The following is a 21,066-nucleotide window of genomic DNA, read 5'->3' as shown; positions in this document are numbered from 1 at the left end:
TTGGGGGGAGGGGGGGCATCGGTCGAATGGCGGGCGCGCGGAAAATTCCCTCCTGCCAATTTGCGTGCAAGATAGAGAAAACCGCAAAGGAGGAGGGAAAAACAGGAGATTTGGAGGATGCGGGGTGATTTTTAGAGGTCGCTATAGAAAAATTTGCAGGATGGTCCGATATACAATACCTGTTCGGCGGATTTTTCGTCCAAGTACCGTATATAAGCGATTATTTTACGAGCCGGGTAGATATAGTAGCGCTGCTAGAGTTGCTCTAACCAAGTCAATGACATTGGTAGCATCCCTAGCACAAGTCACGAATGTACATTGCTTGCACGCCAAGCCTCTCGGATCTGCACGCACGCACGCATATAAATTTGCAATGGTGCGACTGCATGAGCTATATAATTAGACCGATACCGATTGACCCTCTACTGTTACATCATCAGTTAACGCCGCCGGTCATGGGGCACGCCGCGTCCCTCTTGGGGGTCACACACCATGTGCACATGGGCGGGTGCTTGGACGAGCTCCGGGCGGCCAGGGATGAGTGCCACCCCAGGGCGATCAAGGCGCGCGACGACCCCGCCAAGCGCGTCCTCGACGCGGAGGCGTGCGTCAGGGCTACAGCGGCGCTGCGCGGGTGCTTCAGCCAGAACCTCCCGTGGTTCGAGGACGAGATCGCCCGCATGGACCGCGGCCTCGACGAGGATCTCAAGCCCTCGCCGGAGCAGGTGAAGGAGGAGAGTCGTCGAGTGTTTCGGTGGTGGACTGGCATGAGGAGAAGCTAGCTAGGCCGGCATGATTAATAAGTGTACTCGTAGCTAGCTATGCCATGCATGCATGCTTGATCTCTACACAGACTAGTAGATTGATTAATTAATGGCAAAGAAGAATTAGTGTTGGATCTAATCCACTCTACGCAGAATACCCATACTACATGCTTTTCTTTACTAAAAAAAACAATACCCATACTACATGCTTTTCTTTACTCAACCCTTGCATGTGCTTCGTACACGGTACGGCTCTCTCAACTCTGGCATTGGAGCACGCAGTATATATATTAAATATTTCTAAGACTTCTTTTAAGTAATACCATCATCGCGTAACTTTATTAATTATCAAATCACAAATACATCAGTCAATGCGTGCAGAAAACAATAAAACTGGGACAATATAGTTTGTTGAGTGCTTTCTATTGGGCGCTCGGCAAAGCTTGCTATTTGCCGATGACGGATGAAAAGGAACTCCATAATCAAGAGAAACTCGGCAAATATACTAGTACTAGTGGTTGGGGCACAACCTTGGTGCGCATCTTGAGGCGGGGCATGAGTGTGCGTACCAATCTAGCCGTTGGAATGAGTTAAATACACTACAGGTGCCCTAACTTGTCCGGCGCGAGCAGTTTGGTGCCTAAACTTAGAAAATACACAAAAGCTGTGTCGTAACTTGTCTGGGCGTCCAAATACGGTGCCTCTGAACGTATGCCGCTGTATTGATTGCCAGCGTGTCGCTCGGCCACATGTCAGTGGTTGCAGGCGCTGCACGCGTGCTGTGAGCTATGCGTGTTGTTTTTTTACAGAAATGCCCCTGGATTTTATTTAATTCTCACAAAAAACACCCCTTGATTTTAATTAATACTCGCAAAAAATACCAGAAAGCGAGCGTGCAGGAAATTCGAACATGAAACATCCTAATCGCCTCACAATCGAGCGGACCAGGCGGACAAGTTAGGGCACCTATAGTGTATTTAACTCTGTTGGAATTGAGAATGTGCTTGTACAGTACTAATGAGCGTCAATCGTTAAAACAACAATGTATGAAGGAAAAGAATTTTGGTCTTCGTTCCGTCATTCTTCACGGCCCAAAATGCAGGTCAAGACCAAATATATCAGCATCTATAAGAAAGTGCATCTCCCTTATGCATGTCTCTTACGCAAATCTTACAAGAATTCCTACAAAGACTGTTGAATATTACACAACCGATAAGAAAAGGCGAGCACACGATCCATCCGGCCCGCCAGACGCCAATCCACGGAAATCCAACCGGCAAATCAACCATGACAGTGCCAGCAGCACGAGCAGGCCAACAACCTGCAATAACAAGAACCGAGAAGTCAGCAGATCGTCCAGGGCACCGCTGGTGGCCATAGCGCGCTCAGCCTGGTCTCCTCCCGTCAATGGCGCGACGGCGCTGTTCTCCGGGCTGAGCAGCAGCAGCGACCTCTTCTGAAGAATATTAGGCACTGAGAGGTACTGGGATAGAACACATAGGAGGAAGGGGTAAGAAAAGATAATGGGATGAGATGGTCACCTTCAGTCACTTGATCCAGCTGCTACTTGAGGCCCAACGAGGCCAGCGTCCCCTTGATTCACCCGCTACTTGGGTAAGCGTATCTTCCAAATTAGGTAAAAAAACATCTTGAGAAAATTTGGTTGGGATGCTATACCTCATCCTTGTTAGCTTCTAAGCCTCCTCGTTGCTGCAACCATATGTACAATTAGAGAAGGCAAGCGTGTCCATCTCATACCACAAAGGGTCCATTCTGACGAAGAATTTGAACCATACCCCTGCCCAGCTCTTCTATTTCAGGGGTAAATCTCAATCCATCAAAATTTACACGGTACGTCGGTTTCTGAATCTCCATGGGTAGGCCATTATTTACAAGCCGAGCATCTGTTTTATTCAGATAAAAGACCTTGTACTTCTTTATCATTGGTAAAATCTGTTTTCCCGATTACTACTTATACAATCTTTATCTGGGCATGCATGTGATTTAGATACATCATGAGAAATAGAGAGATGCAAAGAAATCTGATTATGGTAATAGGATATAATGGATGAACTGCAGGGAGGCACGGAGCAAAGATATACCTGTTCAACTCTCCTTTTCAGCCTTGGAGGCATCTCTTTCAGTATGCAGACCTCATCTCTCAATGATGCTATGGAGTAGTCCACATCAAATATACTCCCTCCGTAACTCACTGTAGGTAAAGCAATAGAAAACGATAATATAGAGGATGTCCTTAAGTGAATTGTTAAGAATTGCAGTAACTGCAGAAAGAAATGCTGACCTAGGATTTGCCCAAAATGAAGTTTTATTCAACTCTGGCACAATGAGTGTGCCATTCACGTAACCTGCAACCGTCACCATCTCGCATATCTGATTTAACAGTGCAACTTACAACGTTCAGTTCCAGTATTTCAACAGCAGCAATGGCTCAAAAATGTAGACCACACAGTAGATGCATCGAGATTGTCACAAGCTGTACTTACAAAGGCACACATCTGGTTGAGACCACCATTGTAGGACACCACCAGATAGCCATTGTTCAAATGGAGGTTTCCTGAAGAAAGAAACAATAAGGTCAAATGGTGTCAGAGACTGCAACAGGCTTAAAATTAGTATTCAACAGCACATGAGATACATACTGGTTAATCCACCATTGATATGAAGTGTTCTTGTCAAATACCAAATCCTTGGACCAAATTGATCCGCCATGAACTGGTCAATCCAAAAGGAGGCGCTAAACCAACAAAAATCTCATAGGGAAGGCAACAAATGGAAAGGGAAAAGCATCAATGGAAGGCCAAATATTCAGTAGTATATTCTACAATGCTAGAAATCAGCTTCTTTCACCTTTCGTGCATCTCATCGTGCTCAACACTGTTTAACAGTAAAGTGCAACTTATAGGGCCATGACTCGTGAACTACAACAACATTGAATTGCTAACTATATTCATATTTGAAAAATTCAGTTTACATCCATTGAGCACCCTTTCACGGGCATACAACTGAAAGTATCTCAATAGGTCACATGAAAATGAAAATTCATCTAATTCACAACACTTAAATGCTTAGCTAAATGTGTCATGCACCAACTTCCACAGAGGTTTGAAAAATAAGCTTCACATCGACAATGTGAAGCTATGACCGATGACACCGACTAATGAATAACTATCCAAGAAAGCGAAGACAAAAAGTATGCAAAGTGGACCGTAGAACACTATCATGTCGTGTTACCTGCCAAAAATGGAACCGCGAGGTGCCGCCAAGAATGTTGTCTCATGTTGTACACTGCCTCTGCTCGTCGTGAATAAAACATACATGGGCATTTACCTCATTAAGTAACCCAAAGTATGCAGCTGCACCCAACGGTAGATGAAAGACAATCAAACCATCGGGCTGACCATGCATGGAAATAAGATCAGTGATCTCGTGTGATTGGCAGCACTCGACGATTCTGATATCACATACCGGGAAGAAAAGATGGATCAATAAGAAACAATAGCTAAAATTCACGCATGATAAGAGGAAAATTCGAGTCTAAGCAAACATTATTTAACTTGTTTATTATTTAATAATCAATCAAATCTTATGTGAATGAGCATCTGATATTAGTAAACACAACATGGAATGCCTTGCATCATACCTGAGAACCACGGTTCATCCTCTATTAGTTTGGAGATACAACTTTCAGCTCCTAGGAAATGAAAAGATTGACCAGTCACCTAGCACAGTATGCACCGTTTTAACATGTCAAAAGATCTTCCAATTGAACATGTGCTCAGCTCCTCCCCGCCAAATGTATCATTTAGGAGTGATTTGATTGGCCCCCGCCTTATGTCATGGCAATATTTCTACCCCATTTGGATTTGATTAACTTGATAGAAGGGCGGGATGTGTTTCACTGGAATCTAACTACATTTGGGTCCTTCATAGTCGATTCAATGTACCGTGCACTATCGTACTCAGAGATTCCAGTGAATAATAATAAACTAATATGGAAATCGAAGATGCCATTAAAAGTTAAAATCTTCATGTGGTATCTTCGGAGAGGAGTTGTGCTAACTAAAGACAATCTGCTCGACGCAACTAGCAAGGAAGCAAGAAGTGTAGCTTGTATGGATCATGGGCACCACAACCGCAACAGATTTTGAGGCACCGATTGTAGTTGCCCAGGATCTCGATGGCAGTCGAAGGATTGCGAAGGATGAGTCATCAATCATGCTTCTAGAGGAGGTATCTGTGGAAGGAGAGGATGTTGTCATCGTGACTAAAGTGAAACACCATGTCATCGCTGTGCTCTGGTAGGTGTCGACTTGAGGATGATGCACTACATCGCCGGTGGTAGGAGCTGCCACACAACGAGGAGCTAGTCGCGGCCGACGGCGCCAAAGCTGAGGCGGTCTTGCTCAGATGGTAGATAAGACATGATGAGGGTGGCAAGGCCAGGCTGGAGATCTGGCTTGTGTGATGTAGTAGTCTTACCGAGGCACAGCTGACCATGCTCGATGCGATCAAGATGTGCTCAATTAGTGTTAGTTGGATTAGGCAGACATAAATCCGATCGAAATATTGGCTAGAGCAAACTCTACGTCATGTAGAGAATAAAGGAAGTTCATAGGCATATGAAAAAATATTTCTGTTATATTAAATAATACTACATCAGGAAGTAGCGATGTGAAAATAGAACAAACCGCCAATATTTCAGCAACTGTAGATAAAGAAATAATTTTCATTATAGTTGATCAATAGATGTTGAAGTGGTGTCTCCATCGATTGGTGCATCTCTCTTAGAACCTTTAGCATTTCACCCCGAGGGGAAAAACCATTCAGACCTGGAGGATGTCATTGAACTGAAAGTACGACCTTCGCCAAGTGAAAGTAGGCTAGTTTTTCTGCTCATCATGTAGTACACACAATAATTAGGAATGCCATTTTGGACGAGCTTCTGACAGCCAGAGCACCTGCATGGGTAGTTGGCATTGTGCCTCCGTGTCCATGCCCATGCCCAGTCGTCGCCGAGAAGAAACACACGGTTTCCTCCTCCAAACCTCCGGTCATACTGCTCGGACGAGCCTAGTACTACTGCAAGTGCTTTGGAGCCTGTTGTGCCAACAAAGAGGACCTGGTGGCCTAAATCATTCACCTCCAGCCATTGGCCTCTATCCCGGGGCCTGATTATGGGCGCTCCTCCCCATGACACCGCTACAATACCGCACCCAGTCGCCCTGGACACAGACACAAGCCGCCGGCTTCCCCTGCGTCCCTGTGCTATTATGTTGGCATAGGTTACATCGTGTGTTTACCCCCGCTATATATGAGAGGCCTAGGATACAAGTGCCCTACTTGGACACGACTCCATATTGTATCTAAACACAATACAACTACAAGTCCAAGTGTAAACTACATTGTACACAATATTCGACACAACTCTAACAAACTCCACCTTGGCGAATATTCTCCACCACCCTGAATTCGTCCATGCGTCAGACTTCCATGTACATTGAACTTGAGCTTATCCCATGGGCACCGCTGCTACTCCAAATACTCCATATGACTCCACCTGCAACTTGTAGTCCCTTCTTTTCTTAACCACAATCAACACTCGAGCAAAATTAAGTTCCTTGTTACTCTAGTTTGTGCTCCCAACTTCCAGAGTATCCGTCCAACGACATCACACATCGATCACTGACCTGCGTGAGAGTAAACAACTCACATATTGGGTGTCACACATAAGAGTTATCTGAACTCAACATCACCGCTCTTTCTTGACCGCCTGTCTGAAACTTGAAGGAATTTCACCATTGCTTGTACTCATCCCGAGTCAAATTCGCAGTTGTCTCATCACATGTATGACCACCCGAGCCCTGGCCCATCTCCATGCCCCATGCATACCGCACGCCTCTCCGCTATTACCGCGTCGAACCTCCGCTGTCCCGGTCGAGTCTCAAGGGTCGCAAACCCACACCACTCAACCCCCACTTCAGAGTACCATCGATCATCACCGACCGATGATGAGTTTCACGCTTCCATCAGACCACTGGGCTCCAGTCCAAACTGCGTGTCACTCGCTTTTTCTCCAGCTGAAATAGGCTTCGATTCTCTGGATCCTTACACCATAGCCCCTCAATACAGCTCCACCTTCAACAAGACTCCATGGTAGATGATCAGTCCACCCCCGCGCCTCATCGACTTCAAGCTCCATGTATACACCATCTTGAATCAATAACGCACCATAGTCTTGTCGAAGCCACACAAGCCCTCGGGCATGTGTCACGTGGTTCCACGCCCCAGAAGTCGGTCACCATCAGCATCGCGCTCCTATGTCATCGCCGATCTCACCACCGTTTTCTGTACCAACCGACTTGCATCGATCCGTCAGACTGACAAGTTTGACTCAGGCTCCCAAATCATCCCATTAATGTCCATCCATCACATGATAATTCCATCACCGCTGACATGACTTGCCGCAACGCCTTCAAGCATCCCTGTTGTGCCAACAAATTTTGCACCCTTGTCTACGATAACCCAAGGTTTTCAGTTCCGTGAACTTCTCTACCTCAAACTTGATACCCGTTAATGCCATGGTCCTTTGTATGGCTGACCTGCGAAAAATTATCCAAGCTTTTCACGCGATGCCTCAAGCAACCGGACAAAACCTCCGCGTACTACTAGCAAAGTCTAAAGAATTATAATCTTTAGCCTTCACGTGGTGGCTTGGCTCCCTTGCACAAAACTCCAATGCTAGCTTTGCTTTGCCTTGTCCTTGCCTTCCAATGGATGTGTTCGCACATGAACACGTCACCGTGTACCCTCGACGCCGGGGGTGATGCACCGCAGCTCACGTCGAAGGAGACCCACCGGAAGCGCGGTACGCAAGACAATCCGGCAGGCGCTTTTGAGAACCCGAAATCCCACACGCCCGGGAGGGACCCCGTCAGGGCGCGCGGCGGCTATGGGCTGCTCTAGGTCGACCTGATCGCCCCTAGGGCCTCGAGGTTCGCCGCCCTGCAACAAGAAGAACAGACGAAGAACGAGGAAGAAGAAGAACTAGGGTTAAGGAGAAAAGATAAAAAATAAAAAGTGGTAGATGATTTTGTCGATTGTGTGTTGTTCAATCGGTCGTCACCCCTTAGGTATATAAGAGGCGGCTGGACTTCCCGTGCAAGGAAAATGCTTGGATTCACGTCCAAAACCCTAGTCAAATTCGGATTGGTTTTATCCGAACTTTCCAAAACTGTTCGGTTTAAACTGGCTGCACCTTGCGAGTCTTTTTTGTGATGGTAAACGACCTCAGATGGAAATGAGTCCAAAAGCAATCTTGATCGTTTCGACGAGAATAACAACTGCCATGTTGAACGTTTTTTGATCAGAGGTAATCTTGAGGGTCAAATCGCTCGTGCAAAACAGGCTATTATTCGCGCTACCTCGCGCAAAACAGGCTATACTCTCGCTACCAATCAGACATGGCGTCTTGTGGGGCGCGCCATTTTCTGCCTCTTGATAGAGCTGCATTCCGATGGCTCTAACTTTTGCATACGAATTCGGATTGGAACGACTTTTATACCAAAATCGATCGTTTCGACGAGTCGAAGACAATCCATGTAGATAACTTTTCCATACGAGGCGGTCTTGGGGGCGTAATGAGCCGAATAGTGTTCTGAATACAAAATCTCAGTATTTCGAACACAACTTCGGCTTTCGAGATGAGATCGGATGGCGATGGCCCAAACTTCAAAGATGTTCATATCGACAATACGAAACTTTGTTATGTAGATCACTTCTCCATTTGAGGCCATATTAATTAAGTTCTTGACCGTGTCAAAATCTGGTGTCAACACATGCCCCCCTATTTTCTGGCAAAACTTGCGTGCCAAAAAATAATTTGCAATGTATTTGTTCTAAGGACTATGTCAACACTCCATCGGCCATTTATATTTCTGAGGGCAATAATTATGTATCGGCCATGTTTATGCTAAGGGCGATAGTTATTTATCGGCCATGTCTTTGCTTAGGACGATAGTCATATATCGGTCGTTGCTTATTTGAACCTCTTGATGCAACCTGGGTGAAAACTTCTCAACTTATATAACAATCCGATGATAAGGTTCCATAGATATGTATCTCAAAGCCATCCTCCGAATCATATTATTCACCCTTTCGGTAGGATTTTGCAGATAATCAAGAATGAACTTCCTCCAATCCTTGCTTTGCCTGCATAAAAGTTTCATTAGTGGCCGAGGTGGTGAGCTGCAATTCGGCCTTATCTATGTTGGCAAAAATAAGCATCGGCTATTGATAGATGTGCAATACACCATGCCGGACATGGTAGCCGGATGCTTGCTATGCCAACTCTCTCCAATTGTCATGTCTAAATATATGAACAATTTTAATGCAACCCAAGGTAAATCTTGCATCTAGACATACCCCAAGATAAACTATAAGTGATTCATCAAAACATTGATAACCCTTGGATATTTGTTGCACTACTCATAACGGATCACCGAAAGCCTCAATATGAATAGCACCTATAGCAAGTAAAAGAGTCAATCCGAATAACAATGCATATTCGGCCTTGATTAATCGTGCATAAAAATATTCTAAGCGGCATGAGGCTTCAAAAATAGTACCATAAAGAGATATATAAACAACACCAACACTTTGGCCATTTCTATGAATTGAACCATCAAAACATAATCTCCATAGTACTAGAGAGACAAGGCTAATATTAATATTATGCATGACATTAATCCGATGTTTAGTAATAAAATCAGCTATGATTTGGCCTCTTATAGATCTCAAAGATGCATAAGCCAAATCATATCCAAACAAAGTATAAGCCCGCTAACCAATTTGTAGGGGAACGCGACAGAAAACGAAAATTTTCGGTATAGCAAGCACGCCCAGGACCACTATGGAGACTGCATACAAGGTTTGATCTGATCCGTACCGACTCGAAGCGCAGCGGAAGAAGAGTCGGTGTAGATCGTCGGTGCAGATCCCCGCAGCTAGGATTTACAACCTCCCAACCGCGAGGATGTACTCCCTCTCCGGACAGCCCTTCGGGAGGCGGTCGGACAGTCCCCCGGACAATGTCGCGGACAGCCCTTCGGGAGGACCCTCGAAACTCGGACGGAGACTCGGACAGCCCTTCGGAGGACACTCGAACAGCCCCTCGGGCAAAAGATCGAAACTACAATCTCTCTACGGGGTTGCACACATACGGTGTCAGCTATCCGGCAGGGCTTCGCCGTCCAGAACTAGTTCCTGCCGGAACCCAGACAGCCTTACGGCTCTACGAAACTCTTTTCGTGGGAGGGAGAGAAGAAGCCAGATAATGCATGGCATGTGTATGAGAGCAAGGGATGAGTGTGGAGGGCTGCCCCTCCACCTCCATTTATAGTAAATCCCAAGGGGTAGGATAGTTTCACACAAAAACCCAAAATGCACATGAATGAAGTCCTTCCACAAGGACCTAGAAGTGAAACCAATGAACAAAAGGGTCCCCAAGGGGGGGTACCCCATGTGGCCGGCCACACCCCCATGAGGGGCCCAAAAAATGGGTCCTATCCATCCATGTCATCCCCAAGATCTTTTGGAGCAAAGCCCCAAAAGGTGGCTTTTCATAAAGTAACCATAAAGCTGATTTTCACTATTCACGACGACATTTTTCAGCGTCTGATCGAACTGAAAATATTTATGTGGGCTAACAACATTTCCAGTACCCACTAAAATGTTTTTCAACGCTTTCCGAAACAATTCCGGTTTTAGTGATTTTCATCTGCGAAACGCATCTGAAGTGGCTCCGGCAGCTCCGGAACATTTCTGGTTTTTATCTCAGAAAATTCTGAAAAGCTTCCAGAATGATTCTGGCATCCTCCAAGAATTATCAGGCATGTGCCGAAACCAATTTGACTTAATGGTGTATCCCGAAACAACTTTTCGGTATCATCGAAACTTATCCGATGACCTCTCTCTGCGGTACGATTCCGCTGTCCGAAACTTTTTCGGTGATTTTCTCTCAGACTCCCTGTCTAGTATTCAATAGATAGATGACCCTTAAGCGTGTGACCCTATAGGTTCGGTGAAGTATAGACATGACCTGGAACCCCTTCCGATCAATGATCAACATCGGAGCCGTGGACACCCATATTGACCCCTATACCCACACGAATGAATATTCGAGTGAACCTCCAGTTGCAGTGAGCTATTCCTGTTGCTTCGCGATATGTCACAAACACCCAAGGTGAGATTTATTGCATGCCCATGGACGAACAATTTGTCCACCATGCAAGTTACCTCGTTACCGGTTTTGTTCTCTTTTCTCGTTTCCGTGTTCCGGCATCCCAGTGATCAAATCACAATGTGTCTGGCCAGACGATGATGGATACCGTTACACCGAGAGGGCCCGAGTATATCTCTCCATTGTCGGAGGAGCAAATCCCAATCTTGAGCTATCTTGTTACTTCCTATACTTTTCCGTGAACCCGAAAGCTGCCGTAATAGCCACCCAGTTACGGATGACGTTTAACAAACCCCAAAGTTCACGAAGCAAGCACGAAGGAACTTGATACTCTCATGGTCTAAGGAATTATGCAAACATTAACTATCTCAATGATATTAACCATAAACTTGTGACGAAGGTATCTCATAGCTTAACATCAATTTGGGTCGATTCAACACAAGTGTTCTACCAACATAGCGCCCTCAGAATTGCCAGCATAGACATGCCCATGATCAGGAAAACAGGATCATCATGCAATACATGAGCCAGTCTTAGAGGCAAGACTAGGAATACATTTTACCGTTTAGTATACCACACGTGCACATGAGTTTCCCTCCGAGCCTCGTGGATATTGCAGACTCGGGAATCATTGCAGTTATAGCATGGAAGCTAAACATTCATTACAAACTTTGGAGATACAAAATAACTGTTATTACTGCCTCTAGGGCATATCTCCTACACAATTCTGCAGCTATGAATTGGTCTATGCAGCATATATTCAATGACATCGGTCATGATGTCTCAACTTCATTCAATCATAATATAGGCATACATATAAATTTCCATGAGCACGTACCTTGTCTCGCTCTCCAATCGAACTAAGGACGATGTTAGAATACTACACCGGCCATGCATTGACATACTCTTAGGACGATAGATACATATCGGCCATTACCATGTAAACTTCATTCAAAGCACATATATCCGAAATAAACAAATGAAATGACAAATCAAGTATTTCGGCCCTTTGGATCAGCAACAAACTTGTAGCTAATTGGGCCAAGGCTGAGAATGATCTGCTTGAAAAAGGGATCGAACCACAGACAATGAACTGGACAAACCGTTGCCGGACTTGGTTCTTCGGGGCTGGCGGAACCTTGGACCCTGTATCAGGGAGGTGCGTTTGGACGAACGAGGTTTTGAGAATACCAGTCAAGAAGATTCAGCAATATATCGATGCAGCACAGGAAGGGACGTTCGTTCCAGACAGAGAGAAAGACGAGCTCACAATGGCCCTCGGGAATCCTGAGCACCCTGGACGGACACGAGGCACGCCAGGCTCCGTTCCGTGGAAGGCTGGTTTTCCGGACGCGGGCGGTTACAAAAGCCAGGAGAGGAGGAAAAAAGTGGAGCAGATCCAAATTCAGAAGCTGCACGAAAGGGTTGAAGCGCTAGAGGAACGAGACGGCAATCGACATGCCGAAACTACCCCCGAAGCTACACCACCATCTCAGCGGAGAAGCATCGTGGCTTCCACCGAGCTCATTCAGCCGGAGCATGTCTTGACGGCTCCTGCTAGCAACCCCGTGGATGCTATCACGGAGTCTCAACATTGCCACCTTATGGCGCAATGGCAGAACTTCAAAGTCAAGGCGGCTGTTGGCTCTGTTTTACCTCCCGAACCCGGCGCAACCTAGCACTGTCGGCCGATTCCAGAAGGATATGCTAGGGTGATGGTGGATGAAATAACGGAGGGATTTGAGGACCTCCAGCTTGACCACCCTACCGGTGAAGGGGAGACTCGGCTGGGTTCTGCTCTGAAGACTCCATGCCTATGGCGGAAGGAGCTCATCAACCTTCCGAACTGGACGGCTCCGGCGAGTAAGGGCACTCTGCCTCCTCCTCCGGCGACCGATCAGGGCACTCAGCCTCCTTCTCCGGCGCGTGGCGGCACTCCGCCTCCTCCTCCGCCTCCTCCTTCGGCGAGTGATCAGGGCACCCAGCCTCCTTCTCCGGCGCGTGGCGGCACTCCGCCTCCTTCTCCGCCTGCGCCGGCGCGCCAGAGCAGTCAGCCTCCTCCTCCTCTGCCTCGTCAGCAAGGGCGGAAGAGACCCGCCGCCGCTCCGGCTGCTTCGGCGCTTCGTAGTCCTTCTCCCCCGCCTCGTAAGCAAGGAAAGAAGACAGCCGCAGCCGCTCCGTCTGCTCTGCCGGCGTCTAGCAGTACAGCTGCCAGAGGCGGGAGGCAATACAGATTCAGTCCTTCTCTGAAGACTCCAGAGAAGTTACCATACGAGAGGACCGAGGAGGAAACCAGGAAGATCGTGCGAGCCGAAGTGGCAAACTTCTTTGAAGGGGAGAAAGCAAAGAAACATCCACCTCCGGAGGAGGAGGTAGATCCGGTGAAAGCAAAGCGCACTCTGGCTGCCCTGACAAAACCACCAAAGTCTCCGCCGAGAGGCAACTATGAGCGCATTCTTACAAAGACATATGCCGAAGCGGAGCGGTCGGGAAGTACTGTCAGTGATCAAAGGTTAAAAGAACGACGAGCTGGGAAAAAAATTGCCCAGCTCGGCGAACAAGCGAACCAATCGTGCCCCCCGCTCAAGGTGTCAAAAGACATCGTCGCTAATGATCCGAGGATGGTGGCCGGTTATAGCAATCTTGGAGATTACCTGCCCGACGATGTACATTATGAAATCGTGGAGGTGGACGAACACAAATACCATTACGGGAAGCCTCTCGTCAAAGATGAAAGATCTCTAACAATGATGATGCGAAGATTACATGATTGGTACATGAAAACCTGCAGAGAGTCTGATCGGATGAATACTTTGACGCTGAGAGAGAAACCGGAGCATGACGTCGTTGGAATTGAACTGCTGAATGTTCCATTTGAGGATTTCTTCCAGTTTTACAATAAAAAGGCCCTCGATAAAACAACGATCACTTGCTACTGTCTGTAAGTAGTACTACTTCTGTCATTAAGTCTCTCTATATAGGTCAGCTCTTTCATTGCATGTTTTTATAATTATCCTCACTATATTATGCAGACTGAAGATCGCCGAATTGAAGAAAAGACAAATCGGTGATATTGGGTTCATTAACACAAATCTCATAGATGCATATACGGTTGAAAAACATCCCAAAGAAGCCGAGGCCAACTTGCTACGATCGTTGGTAGTAAATCAAAACAAAGATATAATACTCTTTCCTTACAACTTCAAGTGAGTGTTACTGTCTTCTGCATATTCGGTTTCCCTTATTAGTCCAGGTTATGGTAATGTAATTGATGACTTATGCATGCATGCGCAGCTTCCACTATATTCTCCTAGAGATTAAGCTTGAGCAGGGAGTAGTAACCGTCTTAGACTCGAGACGAAAAGATCCCCAGGACTATGCGAACATGACTCAAATGCTCGAGAAGTAAGTTAAATCGATCATTATCCACCATATCAGCAACTTTGTTCATTTCCTGATATCAAGTAATTGTTTTCTTTGTCTGGCAGGGTTTGGAGAAAATTCACCACAAAAGCTCCGGGACTGCCGAAGAAGCTGCAATTTAAACACCCGAAAGTAAGTACTATAGTAGCATGTTCCGCGCATCTCCTAGTGATTCAAGCGCTAGTTTCATCAATACCATTTAGCATGCTTGCTTATCAGTTTGATTGACCTCTATTTCTTGTAAAGTGGTTGTGGCAGGAAGCCGGGAATAATTACTGTGGATACTACGTTTGTGAGTCCATCCGCTACACGACCTGTGAGCGGGGCTACTCTGACGAACAATATGAAGTGCGTAAGCAATAATATTCACAATTTTATTTTATTACCATCATTTCTGTTGAGTTTCATTTATTCATATATATATGTATTGACCCCCTTCTTCAAATTAGATGTTTCGGAAGCGGGATGAACTCCTAGCACCAGATCGTATGCGAGGAATTGAAGAAGAATTGGCGGCATTCTTCCTTGACCACGTGATCGCTGAAAACAGAGAATACTATGTGGACCCTGTGTTCTTACAATTTAATTAGGAGATTGTATTGTAAGAGATAATTATTGTATATATGTAGCCGGTAGTGTCGGATAGATATACGAGAACTTGTTGTTCGACCAATCTCTCGGAGAAGGAGAGGTGGTCGATATCACTTCTCTCTGTATGCATATGTTCATGACGATCTTCTGTTTCCTTCATTTGATTACTAGCTAGAGCGTGTCTAGTCCTCTCCATACGTATATAGTAGGTAGTGTCGACCAAGCACGGAGATAAGAGAGGACACTTCTCTCTATTAATTAGCTAGCTAACACAATATATGAAACACCTAAATTAACCCCCCAAAACCCCCCAACCCCCCCCTTTCAAAAAAAACAAAAACCCCAGGCCCTGAAATGCTGACGCGTGGATGACTATTGGTCCCGGTTGGTGACACCAACCGGGACAAAAGGCCCTGCCTATTGGTCCCGGTTGGTGGCACCAACCGGGACAAAAGGCCCTGCCTATTGGTCCCGATTGGTGGCACCAACCGGGACCAAAGGCCCCCCTGCCTGGGCTGGCAGCAGCGGCCACGTGGAAGACCTTCTGTCCCGGTTCGTGTAAGAACCGGGACTAAAGGGTTAGGGCTTTAGTAATGACCCTTTAGTCCCGGTTCGAAAACCGAGACAAAAGGCTCTTACAAACCGGGATAAAAGCCCCATTTCCTACTAGTGGACGCACGCGATGGGCGAGGCACCATGGGCCAGTAAAAGATAACAAGGTTAGTTGGCCCGATTAATGAGAGGATGCCCAGGTCGGCCTGCGGAGGAGTGGCCCTAAGCCAGGCGGGCTGCGCGAGTGACGAGGTGAAAAATGGGCAGAGGCTCGTTTTATTTGTACCAAACATTATTGAGAGTTAAATAAAGTGTGGTGGTGACCCCTAAAAAAAAGGCTAGTCACCGCACGCTGTTTAAATCTCGGACGCCCAGTATTGCTATTGAAAGGTTGAAAATGCCAAATCGCCGTGGGATGGTCGTAGCTCGCCCCGTTTTACTGTTTCTCACTTTGTATTCAAGTAAAACGTGATAAACATACAACTTTTTTCCAACCCATACTTTATACGTTTAGACTTTGAATGTGCAAACGCTGCTTTGCTGCCGTGCCAAATTACTTTTTCCACTAGCAAAGCGTTAGCTAGTGTGAACGCTATAAACTATTGAACATGTTTGCGGCGCTTGATATACGAACAAAATACACCGGCAGCGTTTGACACGGGAGAACGCTGCCACTGTTTATGGGACTAGCAGTGTTCGTGGTCCTGAACGCTGCCAGTGTGGCACGCAGTAGCAGCATTAACCCGAAACGCTGCTAGAGACCATCTACCAGCAGCGTTCCTCTTGGACACTGCTAGCAACCTATTACCAGCAGCGTGGCACTGACAGCATGCCGCCCGGATAATTACTACTAACTGGCTATCCGGAACGCTGCTAATCAGGGGTCCTGTACTAGTGCATGCCAAAGCTATCGTCATAAGTCATTCTCAACAAAAAGAAACTTTATTATAAGGACATGTACATTGATAAGGTACTTTTATCTTAAGCCTTGCATGTAATCTTGAGATGACGACAAAGAAAGCATGTCTACAATGGATTATCTTTTAGCTTCATCTTCAATAACTAGCAATTGCTAAAAACATGGTAAGACATATTGTGCTAAGAGGTCATCTCTTAAATAAGATAAGACAAGCCTTTCTTATGATTTCTCTCTCCCCCACCTCAGCATTTATCCTACATGACACTTATAAGATAGCATCATTGTACATGCCCTAATAAGTGGAGTCAAAGTTTCTGTTCCATGCATGCAACTAAGCAAATCAACTTGAGTGAACTATATTTTTTTGCTTATCTCCAAGTTGTTGGTTGATCTCCGGCGACGTGGCTGCATGCCAATGGCTTACATTCGTAAGCCATGAAGTAGACTTGGGAACTAACGATTTCCTGACTGATTCTGTCCGAGGATAAGAAAGTGAGGGTTCTTAATTCCGATGGAATTAGCAGCTGTAATGATGTGATTGGCCTTGGACCATTCAATGCAACAGAAGTTTGACATGGACTTTGATTCTTCACCGTGTTTGCCTTTCTAGAAGGATTTGTTTAGTTTGAGGTGGAGAGATAACATTGACTGCATGCTTTTCTATGTCGATCGCAACTAAGGAACTCTCCTATAAATTCAGCCCCGGCCAGCCCATCTAATTAAAACTGTATCATCATTTCTTAATTTTTGCCGAATCCCATTTCATTATCCCGGCCGAACGGCCAAACCACTACTGTACATCGCATATGTCTACTTTCCCGACTGCCAACCCGCCACCGCGGTTTGGCAACGATTCTCCCAGTCCCAACAGCTCCTTCCCTTCCTCACTCCCCATCGTCATCGGTGCGCTATCAACTTATCAGGGCTAACTACAGTTTTATCCCTCGTAAAACTTATGAAGAATACGAATTCAAGATGATTTATGTCTAGTGCTACGAATTTTGCTCATATATATGTACAATGAATTTCCTTATCACTGAATGATGCAGTGTTTACGCTACTGAGCATATTGGGAACCATCGCCATAGCTGGCTTCCTGTGCAGATACGTCAAGAAGCACGGCCTCCATGCCATCACTATCAGCACAGGTGCCGCCCCGGTTAGCACGGCACTGTACGCGGTGGCGCCGGACACCCAGATACGGGACGCCACCGTGGAGAGGTTCCTCAGGGAGATTGCTGGCGAGAAGCCCATCCGATTCACTCCGCAGCAGCTCTCGGGCTTCACCAACAACTACTCTGTCCGGCTCGGCGCCGGTGGCTTCGGTGCCGTTTACAAGGGCATGCTCCCCAATGGTCTCACGGTCGCCGTGAAGCGCCTCCACGCCGGAGGCCACGACGACAGGACCTCTCAGGAGCAGTTCATGGCCGAGGTGGGCACCATCGGGAGGACGCACCACATCAACCTCGTCAGGCTCTTCGGCTTCTGCTACGATGCCGCTGACGTGCGCGCGCTGGTGTATGAGTACATGGAGCACGGCGCGCTCGATTCCTACCTCTTCGACCGGAGCCGCCAAGTCTCTTTCCAGACGCTGCGAGACATCGCCGTCGGCATTGCGAGGGGGCTCCGGTACCTCCACGAGGAGTGCCAGCAGAAGATCGTGCACTACGACATCAAGCCCGGCAACGTGCTCCTCGACGGCAGCCTTACCCCAAAGGTGGCCGACTTCGGCCTTGCGCAGCTGCTGAACCGGGCGGACACCCACAAGAGCGTCTCCGGGATGCGCGGCACACCAGGTTATGCCGCGCCAGAGATGTGGATGCAGGCCGGCGCCACCGTGAAGTGCGACGTGTACAGCTTCGGCATCCTCCTGTTCGAGATCCTCGGCCGGAGGAGGAACCTCGACGAGACCGCGCCAGAGAGCCAGCAGTGGTTCCCCAAGCTGGTGTGGGTAAAGTATGAGAGCGGCCGGCTTCTGGAGGTCGTAGAGACTTGTGACGGCGCGGACGAGCAGGACAAGAAGACGGCGGACAGGATGTCTGAGGTGGCGTTCTGGTGCGTGCAGCAGCAGCCGGAGGCGAGGCCTCCGATGGGCGTGGTGGTGAAGATGCTCGAGGGCGAGATGGACATTGCTCCCCCGGCGAACCCGTTCCAGCATCTCATGGCAACGCCGAAGGTGGCAAACATGTGGACCACCGTGACAAGCAGCGTGAACACGGTCTCGACTGGGGTAGATATCGATGGTGTTTCTCGTGAAATTTGTTCGACATAAACTTGTGTGCTCGGTAGCCAAGCTAGTTTAGCTAGTAGCACATTTTCGTCTTCCCGTGTCCACTCTGCATGTATGGTGAGCACATGCGATATTGGCGATGTGTGCGTCGTATCGTTTAGCTCACAGGTCCGCTCGTGGGATGGCGCGAGCATCATGGACCGTGGGTTCTCCAGTCCTCCAATAAAATGAGAAGGGAAAGTTTTACGTACACTTGTATTCCTCATTACTCTTTGCGTTTGCTACCAGCTGTTTCTTGGGTCGTGGTGTCAGTGAGGAAAATCACACGTCACCGTGTATCGACGTTTAAGCCGAGTGACGAAACATGGCTACTCGACTTACATGAGTTACATCCACATAAGCTGAGCAAGGAATGGAGAACTCATGGCGAAAAAACGAGAAACGACTTAAATCCGAATGAGCCAAGAAAAAGTTTTCGGCTGTATGACACTCGGCTTAAAGATTTGGCTCGATAAAGATTTCTGTAGAGTGGCCGCCGTCGATAGATTCAACGGCTAGCATGAGGCCGCTGGTATAAGCCGAGTACCCTCCCCCGGAACTCGGCTTAAGTATAGCTTAGAAATTGCATGGCCGCACAAGCGCCGACCCCTTCGTCTTCAAATCAGGCCACTGCACGGCGACACCGCATCCGTCCGCTCATCGCCGCCACCCTCCGCCCCAAAACCTCACCGGCGACGCCCTATCTTCACCTCTCTCACTTCACCGGCGCCGTTCACTCCGCCAGCGACTCGCAGCCACCGTCATAACGCATCTGAGCCTCCTGGGTCGCTTCGAGCGACTCCGGAGGCGCCGCTGCAGCCTGCTTCGGAGGCCCTCCCTGACAGCCCCATTCACCTCGCCGCCGCCGGAGGAAGCCGGCCACCTGACGGACTGCGGCGGGGCGTCTTTGGCTGGGTTTTTTTAGTCTTCCCTGGTGGTCGCATCCTGATCTGGCCGCCGTTGTGGATGTTATGCGTTGCCGGCCTCCCGATCTAACAGTTCTCTTGTGATTGCCGACCTTCTGATCTGGATCATGTCCATGGCTTGGTGCCTCCCGATCTGGTTGCTAGCCCGTGATTCCGGTCTTCCAATCTGGTTGATGTCCATGGCTAGGAGTACGATCAAGACAATTATGCGGGGCTGGAGCATGGATGTTGCATACAGACGGCCGCTTGGGACGTGCACATGTGTGTAGATGACGGCCGCCGACTAGCTGCAGCCCATGGTCCTGGCCGCTTGCCTTGCGGATTACAGTCGCCATCGAAAGATTTTTCTGTGAGTTTCATCTCTGCAGATCCGGTGGTTGACTTCGGTGGCGAGAAGCAATCTATGGACGAAGTCATGCAGAGGGATGGTTGTGCTGCGGCGAGGGTCACATCGCATGTAGCTGCAGGAGTCGTGAAAAAGTGGTGGCGACAACCATGAATGACTCCGATGCTGGTGCTATTTGAGCACTCCGGGGCGAAAGCCTAGGTCTGACCCTAGTTGGGTATACCTGGCAATGCTGATGTCTTACATTGTCCTTGTCGAAGGCATTGTTTGGAATGCTCGGACTGATTCTTGAGTGTCGCCCCCTTTCTGAAGGTGTTGCTGTTGAAGAACCTCACCATCCGCGTGGTGCTATGAGATGACCGGTGCAGATATGATCATTGTTATAGTTTGCCGATGGTGGATCTGATCGCTTTGGGGCATTATTTTTTTCCTCGCCTACGCATAGTTTTGGTCTTATACGACTTTGTTATTTGCCGGCGTGTTTTGGTGTGTGTTGTTAGCATCCGAATTATGCAGAGGTCGGGTGTGTTCTCATTGTGTTTGTATCCTCTTGATGCTTCATTTTGAGTCAATAAAGTTCACCCTTTATCGAAAAGAATTAGAATGAATGATATGGTGAGATCTATGATATGATTAATTATGTGAAGTAGCTACAGTAGAATCTCTATAATTATATTAAAATCGATGATATTTGGAATGATGATCCTTTTTTTTAGCGGATGATGATCCATATGGATTGATTGTATGAATATGAGTTACATATGGATGTGAACTTAATTAGCAATATAATTCTCGGCTTAATGATTGCTCTCGGCAAACATAATCGCAAGCGGACCCCATGTGGCACCTTCTGCTCGGCTAGGCCGGCCATCATGTTGCTTTATTTTGCCAACTACCGTTGTTTCTTACTTGGCTTACATGTAAATCGAGTACCCGCGAAATGAACTCGGCTTACACGGCATAAGCCTTAATATGAGAAAAACAACCGGCTTATTCTAAGCCAAAACTTTGTGGTGCT

The 21,066-nt window shown here is 47.4% G+C and overlaps 1 protein-coding gene and 1 pseudogene across 1 annotated transcript; one reads left to right on the top strand and one right to left on the bottom strand.

Moving 5' to 3' along the window:
• Nucleotides 1-1,946: 1,946 nt before the first annotated feature.
• Nucleotides 1,947-3,494, bottom strand: LOC123171462 (rhamnogalacturonan I rhamnosyltransferase 1-like; annotated as a pseudogene).
• A 13,763-nt stretch (nt 3,495-17,257) lies between these two features.
• Nucleotides 17,258-18,944, top strand: LOC123170113 (G-type lectin S-receptor-like serine/threonine-protein kinase At1g34300). Its single transcript, XM_044587954.1, has 2 exons — nt 17,258-17,410; nt 17,557-18,944. Exons 1-2 carry the CDS (start codon nt 17,314-17,316, stop codon nt 18,777-18,779), a joined length of 1,320 nt encoding a protein of 439 aa, XP_044443889.1. The 5' UTR covers nt 17,258-17,313; the 3' UTR covers nt 18,780-18,944.
• The last annotated feature ends 2,122 nt before the right edge of the window (nt 18,945-21,066 follow it).

This window comes from Triticum aestivum, chromosome 7D, assembly GCF_018294505.1.
Source record: "Triticum aestivum cultivar Chinese Spring chromosome 7D, IWGSC CS RefSeq v2.1, whole genome shotgun sequence".
NCBI lineage: Eukaryota > Viridiplantae > Streptophyta > Magnoliopsida > Poales > Poaceae > Triticum > Triticum aestivum.
This window is presented reverse-complemented; position numbering and strand designations above follow the sequence as displayed.

What these genes read in the sequence shown, in the direction of transcription:
- LOC123170113 (XM_044587954.1), top strand. Translation starts at nt 17,314, where the DNA reads ATGTCTACTTTCCCGACTGCCAACCCGCCACCGCGGTTTGGCAACGAT. An exon ending in CTCACTCCCCATCGTCATCG is followed by an intron (nt 17,411 to 17,556) that starts GTGCGCTATCAA and finishes TGAATGATGCAG; the next exon opens with TGTTTACGCTACTGAGCATA.